The sequence below is a fragment of the Mustela nigripes genome, chromosome 16 (genome assembly GCF_022355385.1).
Source record: "Mustela nigripes isolate SB6536 chromosome 16, MUSNIG.SB6536, whole genome shotgun sequence".
Taxonomy (NCBI): Eukaryota; Metazoa; Chordata; class Mammalia; order Carnivora; family Mustelidae; genus Mustela; species Mustela nigripes.
The window spans coordinates 42,531,715-42,550,588 of record NC_081572.1 but is presented as its reverse complement, the minus strand read 5'-3'; the positions used below and the strand labels follow the sequence as shown (position 1 = coordinate 42,550,588).

Below are 18,874 nucleotides of genomic sequence, written 5' to 3'. Positions count from 1 at the left end.
TCCATGAGATCACAACTGAGCAGAAATAAAGAGTCAGACACAACCAACTGAGCCACCCCAGCACACCAAGCCCTTAGGATTTCTTTCCTAAATTATCAGAAAAGCTTCAAAATCAGAATCCTTTCTTTGATTTTTTGACAAGGCCAATCTTCCCTCCACATTGCTGCAAGAATAAACCTTCTATATCACAAATGGAAATACAGTATTTCTCTTGCATGTCAGTGGTTCCCTGAAGACTAAAGAATCAAATCTACATTTCTGGGGCACCAGGGTGGCTCAGTGGGTTAAAGCCTCTGCCTTTGGCTCGGGTCATGATCCCAGCGTCCTCCATGAGATCACAACTGAGCAGAAATAAAGAGTCAGACACAACCAACTGAGCCACCCCAGCACACCAAGCCCTTAGGATTTCTTTCCTAAATTATCAGAAAAGCTTCAAAATCAGAATCCTTTCTTTGATTTTTTGACAAGGCCAATCTTCCCTCCACATTGCTGCAAGAATAAACCTTCTATATCACAAATGGAAATACAGTATTTCTCTTGCATGTCAGTGGTTCCCTGAAGACTAAAGAATCAAATCTACATTTCTGGGGCACCAGGGTGGCTCAGTGGGTTAAAGCCTCTGCCTTTGGCTCGGGTCATGATCCCAGCGTCCTGGGATGGACCCCTGCATGGGGCTCTCTGCTCGGTGGTGAGCCTGCTTCCTCCTCTCTCTCTGCCTGCCTCTCTGCCTACTTGTGGTCTCCATCTGCCAAATAAATTTAAAAAATTTTTCTTTAAATCTCAAATCTACATTTCTTAGTATAGTGTAGGGGACTGTCTTTGAGAGCCCTTGTTTATCTTTTCTTTTCACTTTTCTCTTCTACATCCTTAGTCCCCACTACAACCCTAATTTAAAACCTACCTGCTTTAATCACTTCAAAAAAGACTACTGACAAGTTATGGATTGAAGATAATACAATTTTATAGGTTTAAAAATTTTAAATCACTGGTATTTTGCTAGTATGTGATTTAACTCAGTACCTTAATGCAAGGAAAAGGATCATAACATTACTCTCTCCACTGGACAAGATCATGTGGGCAAGTCTAAAGAAGAGAAAAAATCTACAGAAATTCTATACTTTCCATTATTAACAATGAAATACCCATTGCTCCAAAACACATATTTACAGAATAATATATGAAAATTCCATGCAAGAGGCACCTAGGTGGCTCAATCAGTTAAGCGTCTGCCTTGGCCTCCGGTCATGATCTCAGGGTCCTGGGATCAAGCCCCATGTGGGGCTCCCTGCTCAGTGGGGAGCCTGTTTCTCCTTCTCTTTCTCCCTCTGCCACTCCCCCTGCTTGTGCTCTCTCTCTCTTTCACTCTATCTTTCAATTAATTATATATTCATTTATATATATAATTATATATGATATATAATTTCAATTATATAAAGACATTAATTATAATATCTTTCAAAATTAATTAAAGAAATCTACAAAAAAGAAAAGTCCATGCAAGTCCAAACAACAACAAACGTTAACCTAAGAAAACCTCACTACTAATACTTGCCCAAAACAACTATAAAAGCAGGCAATATATATAAAATGACTGCATGAAACTATTTAAGAGTAACAAATGCAGGCAGGTTTTAGAGACTAGAATGCTTGAGAGAGACTAGACTGCTTCAGAGAAAAACAATACATAAAATGAGCTGTAAATTTACTGCAGCTTTATCCCTGAACTTGTGGTATAGAAGAAAAGAATCCAAGGAGAAAAGTAAGCTAAAGAGACAGAGACCAGGAACAGGAGCTTCCAAAATGTCTGAGACTTACAATGCATCATCTCAAAAAAGGGAGTTGAAAAGCTCATAAATCTGCAGGGGCTTCTGGGTGGCTCAATTGGTTGAACATCCACTCTTGGTTTTGGCTCAGGTCATGAACTCTCTGTCATGAGATCAAGCTCTGCATCAGGCTCCCCACTGAGTGCAGAGTCTGCTTCAGATTCTTTCTCCCTCTCCCTCTGGCCTTCTGTGATCTCACACATGCTCTCTCTCTCAAATACATAAATAAAAACTTTTCTTAAAAAAATGTAAATTAGGGGTACCTGGGTGACTCAGCTGGTTAAGCACCTGACCTGATTTCAGCTCAGGTCATGATCTCAGGATTGTGCGATCAAGCCCTGTAATGGTTTTATTTATTTAAAAATAGGGACACCTGGTTGGCTCAGTTGCTTAAACAACTGCCTTCAGCTCAGGTCATGATCCCAGGGTCCTGAGATCGAGCCCAGTGTTGGGCTCCCTGCTTGGCAAGAAGCCTGCTTCTCTCTCTCCTATTCCCCCTGCTTGCATTCCCTCTCTATCTCTGTCAAATAAATAAATAAAATCTTTTAAAAATTAAATTAATTAAATGAAATAAAATGTTAAAAAAGAATCAAATGGACATTTTAGAAAAATTGCACAAAGGAGAAAGACAATTGAAACAGTGTAGTTTTCAAAGTTTGAGAAGTGGTACAAGTGCTAAGTTAACTATAGCAACTGAAGAATATATAATATCGTCAATCAGAGAAAGACAATTATCATATGATCTCCCTGATATGAGGAAGTTGAGAGGCAACATGGGGAGTTTGGGGGTTTGGAAAAGAATAAATGAAACAAGATAGGATCAGGAGGGAGACAAACCACAGAGACTCTTAATTTCACAAAACAAACTGAAGGTTGCTAGGGGAAGAAGGGTAGGGAGAGGGTAGTGGGTTATGGGCATTGGGGAAGGTATATGCTACAGTGAGTGCTGTGAAGTGTGTAAACCTGGCAACTCACAGACATGTACCCCTGGGGCTAACAATACATTATATGTTAACAAAAAAAATTTCTTTTAAAGAATATATAATATCTGGGGCACTTAGGTGGCTCAGTCAGTTACACATCTGCCTTCAGCTCAGGTCATGGTTCCAGGGTCCTGGGACTGAGGCCTCCATCAGGGTTCCTGCTCAGTGGGGAGCCTGCTTCTCCCTCTCCTACTCCCCTTGCTTATATGTACGCTCACACACTCTCTCTCTCTCAAATAAATAAATAAAATCTTTATTTTTATTTTATTTTAGTTTTATTTATTTGACAGAGAGAAACACAGTGAGAGGGGGAACACAAGCAGGGGGAGTGGGAGATGGTGAAGGTTCCCCGCCGAGCAGGGAGCCCAACGAGGATCCCGGGACCACAATCTGAGCCGAAGGCAGACACCCAACAACTAAGTCACCCAGATGCCCCATTAAAAAAAAAAAAGAAGAATATATAATTTTTGGGGTGACGATTAAAAGAATAATAAAAGAATGGATAACCGAGAGGTTAATAAGGAGGGAAATGCATGCGTGTGCATGCATGCATAGACAGACAGACAGACACACACGTATATTTATTTATTTAATGGTGGGGGAAAATGTCAATTATTCATGTCTTTTCTTTTTAAGTAGGATCCACAATAATATGAACCTAATATGGGGTTCAAATTCACAACCCCAAGATCAAGAGCTGTATGCTCTACCGACTGAGTCAGCCAGGCACCACCCCTCTGATGCCTTTTTTTTTTTTTTTTTTTTTTTTTTGCTGTAATGATGCTTTGATGTCTGGAGCCTTGCTAACAGGTAGGGACTGCCACAACCAGAGTTAGCTAATTCCTAGAAAGAGCAAACAAGCACATCTTTCATATACAAATCACCAATCCAGAGCCCTTACGGCTAATTACCTCCCAGTCTAGGGCCTTTGTTCTCTGCTTTAATCACCACAGGGCCAAATACTAGACAACTAAGGACAACTCCTATATCCAAGAGCCTGCTAAAAGCACTTAAGAATAATCCCAGGGGCACCTGGCTGGCTCAGCTGGTAAAGCATATGACTCTTGATCTGAGGACTGTGAACTGAGCCCCTTGGTGGGTGCAAAGATAACTTAAAATAAAATCTTTAAAACAAAACAAAACAAGGGGCACCTGGGTGGCTCATTCAGTTAAGTGTCTGTCTTCAGCTCAGAACCCTGAGATCCTAGGATGGAGTCCTGCATAGGGGCTCCCTGCTCAGTGAGGAGTCTGATTCTCCCTCTTCCTTTGCCCCTCTCCCCCAATAAATAAGTAAAATCTTTAAAAAACAAAACAAAACCCTAGATAATCCTAAACTTGCCCACCCTGCCTCACTTGTTTCTTCTTACAGAAACCACAATAAATGCTCTTACCCATGTTTTTCCCTTGCTGCGTCTGCTTCCTCACTGATACCAGTGCTTCCCCAGATGGCCCCCTCTGGCCTGGCATGCCCCCTTCTCTTGGATCTGTTGAGTATAACAAAACCATCTTTCCGGTGGCTGTTTCTACCTGATCTGTTGGCATCCCCATACCTGAATAAAACCTAAATTTACAACAATAATAACAACAATAAACTCTTGATTAATTGAAAAGACAGCAAGAAGAGGTGTGCCTGGCTGGCTCAATCAATAGAGCATGCGACTCCTAATCTTAGGGTGGTGAGTTCAAGCCCCACATTGGGCCTAGAGCTCACTTAAAAAAAAAAAAGATGGCAAGCACAAGTAACAAAAGAACAGACAAAATAAACAGAAATCAAATAGAAAAAAACAGACGTATGCCCACCTATAAGCAGTAACTACATAAAATATTAATGGGTAAAATAACTCAATTAAAACAAAGATGAAATAGAGAAAAAGCCCCTTTGTTCTTAGCAGCAATTTTTGGGATAGAACACCCAAAGCACAAGAAACAAAGGCAAAAATAAGTAAGTGGGACTAAATTAAATTAAAAATCTGTGCATGGCAAAACAATCAACAAAATGAAAAAGCAATCAATGGAATGGAAGAAAACATTTGCAAATCATGATAGGGGTTAATATCCAAAATGTTTATAACAGGCTCACAAAACTAAATAGTCAAAAACTAACCCAATTAAAAAACGGACAGAGTACCTAAATAGACATTTTTCAAAAAAAGACTTACAAATGACCAACAGGTAAATAAATGAAAAGGTGCTCAACATAACTAATTATCAGGGAAATTCAAAACTACAATTAGATATCACCTCAAACCTGTTAGAATGGCTCTTATCAAAAAGACAAGTGATAATGAGTATCAGCAAGGGTGTGCAGAAAAGGGAAACCTTGTGCACTGCTTATTGGTACAAACACTATGGAAACCAAAAAGGAAGTTTGTCAAAAAATTAAAAATAGAACTACCATATGACCTAGCCAATCCTACTTCTGGGTACATACCCAAAAGAACTGAATTCAAGATCTTGAAGAGATACCTGCAGCCCCAAATTCACTGCCTTATTCACAGTAGACAAGATACAGAAATAACCAGAAGATTCTGTCAAAGGATGAATGATAAAAATGCGGTACACACACACACACACACACACCACAGTATATTAATTCAGCCACGAGGAAGAACCAACAACTTGGATGAAACTTGAGGGCATTATGCTAAGTAAAATAAGTGAGACAGAAAAAGGCAAATACAGGGCATCTGGCTGGCTCAGTTGGATTAGCATGGGACTCTTGATCTCAGGGTCGTGAGTTCAAGCCCCATGTTGGGTGCAGACTACTTAAATAAATAAATAAACTTAAAAAGACAAAGAAAAATAATGTATATTGTCCCTTTTATGTAGAATCTACAGAAGCTGCACTCAGAAATAGAGTAAAATAGTGGTTACCAGGGGTTGGGAAGTGGGGGAAATTGGGGAAATACTGGTCAAAGGATATAAACTTCCAGTTATAAGATTAACAAATTCTGGGAATTCAATTCATGGTGATTACAGCTAATAATACCGTATTATACACTTGAAAGTTCCTAAGAGAGTAGATCTTAAATGTTCTCACTATAAAAAGGAAATGATGATTAGGTGACAAGAAGGAGGTGTTAATGATATTATAGTGGTTATCATTTTACAATATATAAATGTATCAAATTGACACACTGGACACCTTAAACTTACACAATATTATGTATCAATCACATCACAATAAAGGTGGAAAAATTCTGGAGGAAAAAGACAACAAAGATGAGAAACAGTTCATATTTTTTAATTTTTGGGGGGGGAGGGCAGGGAAAAAGGGGGAGACAATCATAATCAGGCTCCATGCTTAACCCACTGGTTCAAGCAGGGCTCAATCTCACAACCCTGAGATCATGAGCTGAGCCAAAATCAAGAGCTGGACACTTAACCAACTAAACCACCCAGGCTCCCTAAAGAAATAGCAGGCAAGCATTTGACAAAGAAAAATGTCTGATTAACGTCAAAGTAGATTTTAAAGCAAGAAATACTATGAAAGATAAAGAGTGAAATTTTGTACTGATAATGGGACAATTCAACAAGAAGATACAATAAGCCAAAATTTGTACATTCCTAATAACACAGCTTAGAAAGTAAGAGAGCGATAAAAGGAAAAACAGATAAATGCACAATCAGAAGAGATCTGAAAACACATCTCTGAGCTGCTGATAGAACATGCACACCAAAACAAATGAAATTAGAAAGGATGCAAAAGATCTGAAGACTATAATCAATATATGTTCTCAGCTTGACATGCATTGATCATTATACCCAACAAACTACAGAATAAATGTAATTTTCCAATTCTGGAAGAAAATATTCACAAAACATATAATAATGGTAAGTACCCAGGACCTACAAAGAACCCATAAAACCCAAAAAGAAAAATAACCTAGTTTTTAAGAAATGTGCAATACATCTCAACAAACACTTCCCAAAGATATGTGACTGACCATTAAGTCTATGAAAACATACTATCACCAATCATCAGGGAAATATACATTACAACCTTAATGAAATACTATTATACATCCACCAGAATGACTCAAATTAAAATGACTGTCAACAAACACCTAATGTTGGAAAGAACATGAAATAAACAGAATTACCATACGCTACTGATGGGCGCGTAAAATTTTTACTTCTTAAGGAAAAATCTGGGAATTGGTCATAAAACTCAACATATACCTGCCCTATGATCCCAATAATTTCATCCACACTTAAGAAAAATGAAAAACTGAGTTCACAAAGATTTATAAATCAAAAGACTTAAGTCAAAAAAGGTTATGAGACAAAGAATGACGTTATATACTAATAAAAGTTCAAAACAGCAAGAAGATTTAACAATTATAAACATTTACAAAACCAAATAAAAGGTCATTAAAATATATGAAGTGAAAATTGACAGAAGTGAAAAGATATTAACAGTTCTACAATAATATTTGGAGACTTTAATATTCCATTAATAATGGAGAGAACAACCAGATAGAAGATAAGCAAGGAAATAGAGAACTTAACACAATAAACCAACCAGATTTAATATACAATTACAGAACACTCTACCCAACAACAGAATACATATTCTTTTCAAGGGTCCGTGGGATACTTTCTTAACATATGTTAGGTCACAAATCAAGTCTCAATAAATTTAAAAAGACAGATATCATACATAGAATCCTCTCTGATCTCAATGCAATAAAGTCAGAAATTTGTAACAAAAAAGGAAAACTAAGGGCGCCTAGGTGGCTCAGTTGGTTAAGCACCAGACTCTTGATTTCAGCTCAGGCCATGATCTCAGGGTTGTAAGATCGAGCCCTACGTCTCCCCCTCCCTCTTCCTTTCCCTCAAAAATAAAAACAAAAAATTAGAAAATTCACAAAGTTGGGGAAATTAAACAACATATTTCTAAACAACAATGGATCAAAGAATAAATCACAAGGGAAATTAGAATACCTAGAGTTGAATGAAGATAAAAATACAGCATATCAAAACTTATGGGGCCAAGTAAAAAAAAAAAATGCTCAGAAATTTGTAGTTATGCAGACTTACATTAAAAAAAAATTCTCAAATTAACAACCTAACTTAACCACTTAAGGAACTAGAAAAAGAACAAACTAAACCTAAATGTAGTAGAAGTAAGGAAATAATAAAGATTAAAGCAGAGATAAAATAGAGAACAGAAAAATAACAGGGAAAATCAATGAAATCAAAAGTTGGTTTTTCAAAAAGATCAATAAAATTGATGAACCTTTAAGTTAGATGGCCTAAGGAATAAAGAATACTAAAATCAGAAATTAACAGGGGACATTACTACTGATTCTACAGAAATAAAAGAATTTTAAGAGAGTACTATGAACAACTGTATGTCAACAAATTAGATGAAAAGGGTAAATTCTGAAAATACAAAACCTACCAAGACCAAGCCATGAAGAAATAGAAAATCCGAATAGTATTACTTACAAGTAGATTGAATCAGTAATCAAAAATTTCCTAATAAAGCAAAGCCCTGGACCCAATGGACTCTTAAAATTCAACAATTAGGAAACATAAAACCTGATTTACAAATGGGCCTAACACCCTGACACCTTAACAAAGAAAATATACAGATGGGAAATAAGCATATGTAAAGATGGCTCATATCATGTATTACAGGGAAACTGGTATTAAAACAATGAGGTACTACTAGACACAATTAGAATGGCCAAAATCTGGAACACTGACAGTACCCTTTGGTACTGATGAGGATATAGAGCAACAAGAACCCTTCCTTCAGTCTTGGTGGGAATGCAAAATGGCAGAGTCCCTTTATAAGATAGTTTGGTGGTTTCTTACAAAATTAAACATATCTTACCATAAAATGTAGCAATGGCACTCCTTGGTATTTATTTAAAGGAGGTGAAAATATATCCACACAAAAACCTAAAAACCTGCAAAGAGGTTTTCTTTAAGGCAGCAAAATTACTCTGTATGATGATGGGTACTTATAATACATTTGACTATACCCATAGAATGTACAGTATCAAGAGTGAACCCTAATGTTACGGTGATTATGTTATGCCAGTGTAGGTTCATCAGTTGTATTCTGGTGGAAGATACTGATAATGGGGGAGGTTATGCATGTGTGAGGGAAAGGATTATATGAAATCCCTCTGTACCTTCCTTTCAATTTTACTGTGAGCCTAACTAAAACTGTTCTAGAAAAATAAAGTCATTTTTAAATATCTCTACTTGAGGTGCCTAGGTGGCTCAGTCAGTTAAGCATCTACCTTTGGCTCAGGTCATGATCTCAGGGTCCTGGGATCCAGCCCTGTGTTGGGCTCCCTACTCAGCTGGAAATCCGCTTCTCCTCCTTCTGCCCCTATCCCCAGATCATGCTCTCTCACATGAGCTTTCTCTCTCTAAAAATAAATAAAATCTTTTTAAAATAAATAAATAAATAAATATCTCTACTTAATTTAAAATCTTCATCTCAATTTCCTTAAGATGAAACTGTTCAGGTTTATAAAGTATTACAATTTCACTTCTCAACAGGAAGTATATTTTTTAAGTTTTTATTTTTTACTTAAGTAATCTCCATATCCAACATAGAGCTTGAACTCTCCAGGACCCCCAGATAAAGAGATGCATGCTCTTCCGACTGAACCACCCACGCACCTCTATGTATCTTTTACCTGCTTATGGCAGTGTATTTTTAAACAATGAAAAAAAATTAACCTACTTTCTCGCTTCAATAAGTTTTATGCCAAAAGATGTCTTCTTTCACCTGTAGAAGAACTGCCAAATAGATACACACCATAAAATATTTCTCCCAGGGGTGCCTGGGTGGCCCTGTTGGTTAAGCAACCAATTTGATTCTGGCTCAGGTCACAATCTCAGGGTTGTGAAATCAAGCCCTGCATTCAGCTCCATGTTCAGCATGGGGCCTGCTTAAGATTCTCTCTCTCTTTCTCCCTCTGCCTCTTCCTACTCATGCTCTGTTCTCTCTTGAAAAGCAAAAACAAACAAAACTTCCCCCCAAAACCTCTTTAAATTACTATCACTTCCGGTTCTATTCTTTCTTCTCTTTGCCTACTTAGGCACTAATACCATATGGCTTTGATGATTGTGCTTAGTTATAAAAAAAAAATTTTAAATAAACACTACACCAATGTGGGGCTCAAACTCACAACCCTACAACCCTGAGATCAAAAGTTGCATGCTCCACTGACTGAACCAACTGGGTGTCTCTACTGTCACAGTTTTTTAGTAATTGATAATCCAAGCCTCCCTTCAATGGTCTCCTATTAAATATTCTTCATTTTCTAGGCTACTCACATTACTTTAATCTCCTTTTCTTCTTTTTCCCTCCAAACTAGCAAACATATCTATTTAGAAGAAATATAATGATGTTCAATTATAGTATTATTTCTAACAGCAAAAAAAGGGGGCAGGGTTGGAAAAACCTAACTATCTAATCATGTGGAATGAAAAGCAAATTATGATATATTGAATGGATATATAAAATCTGATACAATAATTGTTATACATGTATACTTATTAATATGAAAAATAAGCAGGACTATAAAATTTTTAAAAACAAATGATACCATTTTCATTGTAAAACCTAAATGGCAAGTGAACAGTATATAAACAGTACATGTTACAAATATATGTTGGATAAATAATTATTTCATTTTGTCCTGGACTATGGGGTTTCTAGGACATGGGACTTTCCCCACTAACACCGGGAGTCTTGGCTAAGTTGAAATAACAGTCATCTTAAATCTATGTACATTACTGAAAGGCTGAAAAGATATAAATGAAATAGTATCAATGGTTACCTGAAGGGAAAATAATTATAAGTAATGGCTTCTGTATGCTTTTCATTTCTCAGTTAAAGGTGATATAATACATTTTTATATGAACAAGCAAAGTTTACTAAGGGTCTTTTACTGAAAATCTCAAACCAGAATTATAGTTAAAATTCAAGAGAAAACAGACTTAGTTACAACAATAAAAAAGTAATGAGAGAAGAGCCAAAACTAAAACCAGGAATGAGCGGGAACAGTACAACCAATTTGCAGAAATAAAAAGAGTTATACGTGAGATACTATTTACAAGTGAATACCAATAAATTAGATAATCTAGGTGAAACAAATTCCTAGAACCCACAAATAAAGGAACTTAAGAAAATAAAAAATAGCAACAGACATTTAACAAGTAAGCACTGAAAAAGTAATCAAAAACAAAGTCCATAACCAGATGCCTTTCCTGTGAATTCTACCAAACAGTTAAAGAATGAACACCAATTCTTCCCCAACTCTTCCAAAAAATAAGAGAACACTTCCTAACTCAATGAGGCCAGTATTAACCTGACACCAATACCAGACCAAGAAAATCACAAGAAAATTACAGTGTCTCTTATGAACACTGATATAAAAATCCTCAAAGTACTATCAAACCAAATCCAATAGCATATTAAATTATAAACCATGACAAAGTGGAATTTATTCCAGAAATGCACGAGCAGTTCAATGTAACAAAATCAATAATGTAATATACTACATTAGCAGAACAAAAAAGAAAAAACATATCATCATCTTAATTGATACCAAAAAGATAAATAACAGGGGCGCCTGGGTGGCTCAGTGGGTTAAAGCCTCGGCCTTCGGCTCAGGTTATGATCCCTCCTCGGATAGAGCCCCACATCAGGCTCTCTGCTCAGCGGGAAGCCTGCTTCCTCCTCTCTCTCTGCCTGTCTCTCTGCCTACTTGTGATCTCTCTCTGTCAAATAAATAAATAAAATCTTTTTTAAAAATTTAAAAAAAGGATACATAACAGAGTGCAACAACCCTTCATTAAAAAAAAAAAAAACAAAAAACAAAACACACAACTAGAAACAGAAGGCACTTCCTCAATATGATAAAGGGCATTTAGGAAAACCCCACAGCTAATATCATCCTCAATGACGAAAACTGAAAAAAAGCTTTCTCCCTAAAATCAGGAACAAGGATGCTCACTTTCATCACCACCATCAAAGTTCTAATTAGTGCAAACAGGTAAGAAAAACAAATAAAAAGCATCCAAATTGGAAAGGAAGAAGTAAAACAATTTTTACTTGTAAGTGCCATGATCTTATACAAAATTCCAAAGTATCCACATGAAAGATACTAGAGCTAAGAAAATTAGCAAAATTGTAGGATTAAAAAAAAAAAAAAACCAATGCACATAAATCAGCTGTTTCTATATACCAGCAATGAATAATCTAAAGAGGGAATTAAGAAAGTAATTACATTTACAGTAGTATCTAAAAGAATAACAGACTAATCTGAAGAGGGAATTAAGAAAGTCATTACATTTACAGTAGTATCTAAAAGAAAAACAGACTGATGACTATATTTAAGCAATGAATTATAACACTTGAACACTGAAAACTATAAAACATTGCTGAACAGAATTAAAGAAGACCTAAATAAATGTTTAGAAGGACATTTGCATTCATAGTGAGGCTTAATATTGGTAAGATGCCAATACTACCAAGCATCGTCTACAGATTTATACAATTCGTATAATTTTATACAAAAGCCAATCCTCAAATTCATATGGAATTGCAAAGGGCCCCAAATAGCAAAAACTATCTTTAAAAAGAATAAAGTTATCCCTGATCTCAAACTTACTACAAAGCTACAGTAATCAAAACAGTATGATACTAGCATAAAGATGGATATGCAGACAAATGGAAAATAACAGTTTTCAGAAGTAAACCTATACAATATGACCAATTGATTGCACAAATACGTCAAGACAATTCAACGGGGAAAGAAAAGTCTTTATAATAAAAGGCACTGGAACAACTGGATTTCCACATACAAAAGAATGAAGTTGGACCTTTACCTCACAACATATACAAAAATTAACTCAAAATGAGTCAAGAGCTAAGACCATAAAACTCTTAGGAGAAAACATAGGGATAAATCTTCATGACCTTGGATTTCACACTGGATTCTTAGACATGACACCAAAAGCATAAGTAACAATGACAAAAAAATAGACCAATTGGACTTAATCCAAATTTAATACTTCAGTACATCAAAGGACATTATCAAAAAAGTGAAAAGACGAACTATAGAATGGGAGAAAATACTTGCAAATTGTGCATCTGATAAGGATTTAATATTCAGAATACATAATGAGCCTTTACAACTCAACATGGAGACAAACAACCTGAATTTTAAAATGGGCAAAGGATCCGAATAGGCATTTCTCCAAAGAAGATATACAAATGGCCAATAAGCACATGAAAAGCTGCTCAACATTATTAGCCAATAGGGAAATACAAATCAAAACATCAAGATACTATTTCACACCGAGTAGGATAGCTATAATCAAAGTAACAAAAATAAGAGGCATTTGCAAGGACATGGAGTAACTAGAACTCTGGTAAACTGCTAGTGGGAATGGAAACTGCTAGTGGGAATGGAAACATATAATGGTGCAGTCTGGCAGTTTATCAAAAAGTTAAACATAAAATTACCGTGTGATCTAGTATTTTCACTCCTAAATATGCACCCAAATTTGAAAACAGTGACTCAAACGAGCATTTGTACACCAGTGTTCATTATAGCATTTATTCACAATAGCCAAAAGGTGGACATGATCTAGTGTCCATCAACAAATGAATGGATAAGCAAACCATAGTATATTCATAAAATGGGATATTATTCAGCTATATAAAGGAATGAAGCACTGATACATGCTACAACATGGCTGACCTATAAAGTATTATGCTATACATTATACTAAGTGATATAAGCTATACACAAAAGTACAAATATTATATGATTTCATTTTATTCATATGAAATATCTAGAATAGCCAAATTCATAGAAAAAAGTAGATCAGAGGTTAGGTAGAGGGAGAAGGAGGAGTTGTTGCTAATAAATACAGAGCTTCTATTGGGGTGATGAAAAGGTTTTAGAAATAATGTTAATGGTTGTACAACATTTTTGTGAGTGTAATTAACATCACAAACTGTACAGTTAAAAATGCTTAAAATGGCAAATTTGATGATTCTTTTAGCACAACACATGCATATACATACACAAGAAAAAAAGACTTTGGTACATAACCTTCTGTCAAAAGATAATCCTAGATTTCCACAAGCACTAAAACTGTGTATGAGACTTTACAGAAGTCGGTGTTCTGCAACACTTAATTCTATAGTAATGTAAGTCATTAGACACCTCAAACCACTGTGCTAAAATGCTAAACCACATGTAAGTTAAAGCAAAATAAAATTCCCCCATTTTTTCCAACAATCTGAGAAGCTCAATAAATACAACTACCTACTTTCATATTATACACATTTATCTATGCAAGTAATTATAAAATGGACTATGTTTCTTTATATTATTTTTTTTTCACCCTGCTGGGACTAGATACTAAGTAAATACTGGTCACTGGTATAAACCTTTAACACTTACAAAATACACTGCTCCAAAGCTTCCATGGCCAATTTCTCTGAGATCTGTGAAGAGCTTCTCTGGATCTTCTTTGAAGAAGAGCTCTGCAATTTCAGGGTCCTTCAGGCTGCCCGCTCGGTTAGTTGATGGCATCCTGCTGGGCAATCAGTTCTCTGATTCTAATTTTATACTGCTATCCCAATCCTTGGTTCATCTGTATGAATGAAGCCACGTTGGCATGAACTATTGTAGAAAAAGAAGGAAAAAAAGTCAGGAAAAGCAAAAGCTGCTAAGAATAATTAATACAAGATCATTTTCTGATAGCATATACAAAATTATCTCAGGCATTGATTTTTCACTGAAAAGGAAATGTGGTCTACTAATTCTTCAACCTGGTTCATCATCACAATCACTTGTGGTACTTTAAGAAAACCCAGATTCTTAATATCCATAGTATGTAAATATATACTATATTTATACTTTTAAAAATTAAACAAATCTTATGTCTTAGAAGCCTTTCTGTATCTGTACTTAAAGAGTTATCTAATCCAGATGCAGTGCACCCATCGGAAGAGATAACACATAAGCTATCAAAAACATGCACAACTTAAGTTGTGCCAATACTGTCTCTAACACCAGGAAGATTTCCATCTATTAATGTTATTCAAATGTAAGAAAATACACAAAAGATTTAATTCAGTCAGTTATTTCTTTTCCTTTCAGATACCATTTGCCAGTGTTAATCAACTCTAACAGGCATTCCAAAGAAAACTACAATGGGACAAAGTAATGAATTTCATACAGATAACTGTTGCCCCATAAAACTGATTCACATTAAAAAATATGGCCTTTGTCAAATCTATGTCATAAGTAGATACCACAAATAACCACTAAATTCCCTGGTGTTATCAGTTCCTTTATACCTGATTACTCAATTTTAAAACTATCTGTCATAATTGACAGGCTTCAGAACTTGGGCTGGAATGACACAGCCTGGACATGAATCCTGGCAACACTATTTACAAACTGTGAGCATGGGTATCCTCATTTCCCTAATCTGTACGCTGAAAATAACCTATTTCATAAACGGGATAGCATCCTCCAGAAAAATCTGAGAAGTAAGAAATAATGAGGGAACTGAACATTAACCTTATCAAATACCAAAAAGTAACTATAGCATCATTTAGAATACTAAAAATAGGACAAGCAAATCCATAATCTAAAAGACAGTCCAGAAACAAACCCATGTATGTCTATCTTGGAATTTAGCATACAACTAAAGGAGAAGAAATAAATGTTGAGAAGAATTGAGAACCCATTCAAAAAACATATATAAAAATTATAATCCATGCTAAGTGGCTTAAGAAACATCCCAAATAAATGAGGAAAAAATGAATTTGAGACCTGTTCCTTAAACTGAACACCTGAATTACATATGGGTCAGAAATACAAACATAAAGAATGAAACTGAGGCAGCTGTTTGGCTCAGTAAGAAGAACATGACTCGATCTTGGGGTCATAAGCTTGAGCCCCACGCTAGGCACAGAAATTACTTGAATAAAACTATACGTAAGTACTAGAAACAAATAAGTTCCTCCATAATCAAGGACTGAGGAAACTTTTCTATGATCCAAATCCAAAACAACAACAAAGACTGATATATATTTAACAACACAAAAAAGATAACTTGGAATGAGGGGCCATGGAAAAGGATACTCCAAACAAAAAGACAGAAGATAAACTTGGGGGAAAAGTTCAAAACTTATGTTTACAAAGGGTTAATATCCCTAATATGTAAAAAGTTAAAAAAAAAAAAAAGACAATCAGATACCCTTAATAGCTGAAAAGTTCCTGAAAATAGCCAAGAATAAATACAGGAGATATGCATAGTTCACAGAAAAAAAAAAATTGCACTTCAATTAAGTTAATGACTTCAAAAGATTAAATTGCTTAGGGGTGCCTGGTGGCTTAGTTGGTTAGGCATCTGCCTTCAGCTGAGGGTCACGATCTCAGGTTCCTGGGATCTAGCCCCATGTCAGGCTCCCTGCTCAATGAGGAGTCTGCTTCTCCCTCTGCCTCCCAACTCCCCCCACCCCCGCTTGTGCTCACTCTCTCTCTCTCTCTCTCAAATAAATAAATAAAAGCTTTAAAAAAATTTTAATTGCTTAAATCTAACCACACCAAGTAAAAGAAATACAAATTAAAACTATACTAAGATTTAATTTTATACCTACCAGAAAGGCAAAAACTCACCACATGCTGATGGTAGAGTGAAGGGAAATATACATACACTCATCCATTAATAGCAGTAATGAAAAAACAGTACAAACCCCATGGAGAAAAGTCTAGCAAATACATATATGCACTTATCATTTCCCACAATAATACCACTTTAAGGAATCAATACCAAAGACACTTATAGAAAACATAAGAAATGATAAATGCATAAGGTCAGGAACTGGAAATCCTTACGTGGACTGTAAAATGGTACAACCATTTTGGAGAACTGTTTAGCAGATGCTTATCAAGAAAAATAAACATTTGGGGCGCCTGGGTGGCTCAGTGGGTTAAGCCGCTGCCATGATCATGCTCAGGTCATGATCTCAGGGTCCTGGGATCGAGTCCCACATCGGGCTCTCTGCTCAGCAGGGAGCCTGCTTCCTCCTCTCTCTCTCTCTGCCTGCCTCTCTACCTGCTTGTAATTTCTCTCTGTCAAATAAATAAATAAAATCTTAAAAAAAAAAAAAAGAAAGAAAAGAAAAGAAAAATAAACATTTACTATTTGAAGGAGCAATTCCTAAACTAGCTGTCATTTATTTGAAGAAAAGAAAATACAGGCACACAAAAACTCGCACAAAGTAGCTTTATTCTTAGTAGTCCAAAACTACAAATAATACAAATGTCTATCAACAAATAAATGTGTAATAGAATTGTGTTATACTCACACAACGAAATACTATTCAGTGCAATGAAAATGAATAAACTACTGATTCACACAGGAGCACAAATGAGTAATGAGTATCAAAAGCATTATGCTGACTCAGCAAAAGAAGCCAGAAACAAGAGTACACACTTTATGATTCGCCCGATAAATGCTCAAACAGGCAAAACTAGTCTAAAGTAATAGATCCATGGATACTTGGTGCAGGTATGGGGAACAAAGGGGCCCAAAGGAGCCTCTAGAAATAATAGAAAGTTCTATATCTTGAGGTAGTAAATTATAGATGTATATACACTTGTATCAAGTGTAACTTGATATTATGTAACTGGGTCATAAAACTACAACTGAACACATAAAATGGATACATTTCACTATACAGAAAGTATACGTCAATGAAATTAACTTTAAAAAATTAAATGGCTTAGGGGCGCCTGGGTGGCTCAGTGGGTTAAAGCGTCTGCCTTTGGCTCGGGTCATGATCCCAGGGTCCTGGGATGGAGCCCATATCGGGCTCTCTGCTCAGCAGGGAACCTGCTTCCTCCTCTCTCTCTCTCTATCTCTCTCTCTCTCTCTCTCTCTCTGCCTGCCTCTCTGCCTACTTGCGACCTCTGTCAAATAAATAAATAAAAATCTTTAAAAAAAATTAAATGGCTTAAATCTAAGTACCATATACACATATATAAAATCTAAGTACCAGTGGTGCCTGGGTGGCTTAGGCATGAGGTCATGATCCCAGGATCCTGGGATAGACCCCATGTCTGGCTCCTTGCTCAGGGAGGAGCCTGCTTCTCCCTCTCCTCCCCCTGCCTCTGCCTGGGGTTCTCCCTGCTTGTTCCCTCTCTCTCTGTGCCAAATAAGTTTCTTTTTTAAATCTAAGTACCATATATATGCTCTCTTGTATGTGCACTCTCTCAATATAGTGCAAATTTATGAACAAGGTATAGAAGGATATGTATTAAATTGTTAATATTTTCTGTGATAAAGTATAGCCATGAAAAGCATTACTTGTTAGTCTACACATATGTATTCTCTGAATTTTTATAGCTACTGTTTTAGTAATTTTAAGAAATTTACTTACATTGTACTTTAAATTTGAGAAAAATTAAGATAGAACATTTTTAGAACTAGAATACTTATTCTGACTAGGGAGAACAACCAAAAGGTTATCTGCACTTTTTTAAATTCACAAAAGATTTATGCATTTTACAATTTTGTATGTCAAAAAAAAGTTGAGTCACACAAAAATGGAAACTTCCAGAGCAAACACAATTAAGAATTAACATTTCTTAAATATATAGTTATCATTCAAATCACTCAGGAAGTAGCTAATTCACCAACATATAAATAAATGGCCAAAGGATGTATGTCAGCACTCCATAAACAGGTAATATAAATTACTGGGGAGGGGCGCCTGGGTGGCTCAGTGGGTTAAAGCATCTGCCTTCCGCTCAGGTCATGATCTCAGGGTCCTGGGATAGAGTCCCACATCGGGCTCTCTGCTCAGCATGGAGCCTGCTTCCTCCTCTCTCTCTGCCTGCCTCTCTGCCTACTTGTGATCTCTGTCTGTCAAATAAATAAATAAATAAATAATTTTTTTTTTTTTAAGATTTTATTTATTTATTTGACAGAGAGAAATCACAAGTAGATGGAGAGGCAGGCAGAGAGAGAGAGAGAGGGAAGCAGGCTCCCTGC

The 18,874-nt window shown here is 36.0% G+C and overlaps 1 protein-coding gene across 2 annotated transcripts in view; it reads right to left on the bottom strand.

Annotated features, from left to right (window-relative positions):
- Positions 1 to 18,874, bottom strand: part of TAOK1 (TAO kinase 1) — a 167,472-nt gene that overhangs the window by 89,882 nt on the left and 58,716 nt on the right. For both annotated transcript variants that reach the window (XM_059380827.1, XM_059380826.1), the window contains one exon: positions 14,263 to 14,484. In XM_059380827.1, coding sequence (XP_059236810.1) covers positions 14,263 to 14,394 — 132 coding nt within the window. In that variant the 5' untranslated portion in view covers positions 14,395 to 14,484. The remainder of the gene's footprint in view (positions 1 to 14,262; positions 14,485 to 18,874) is intronic.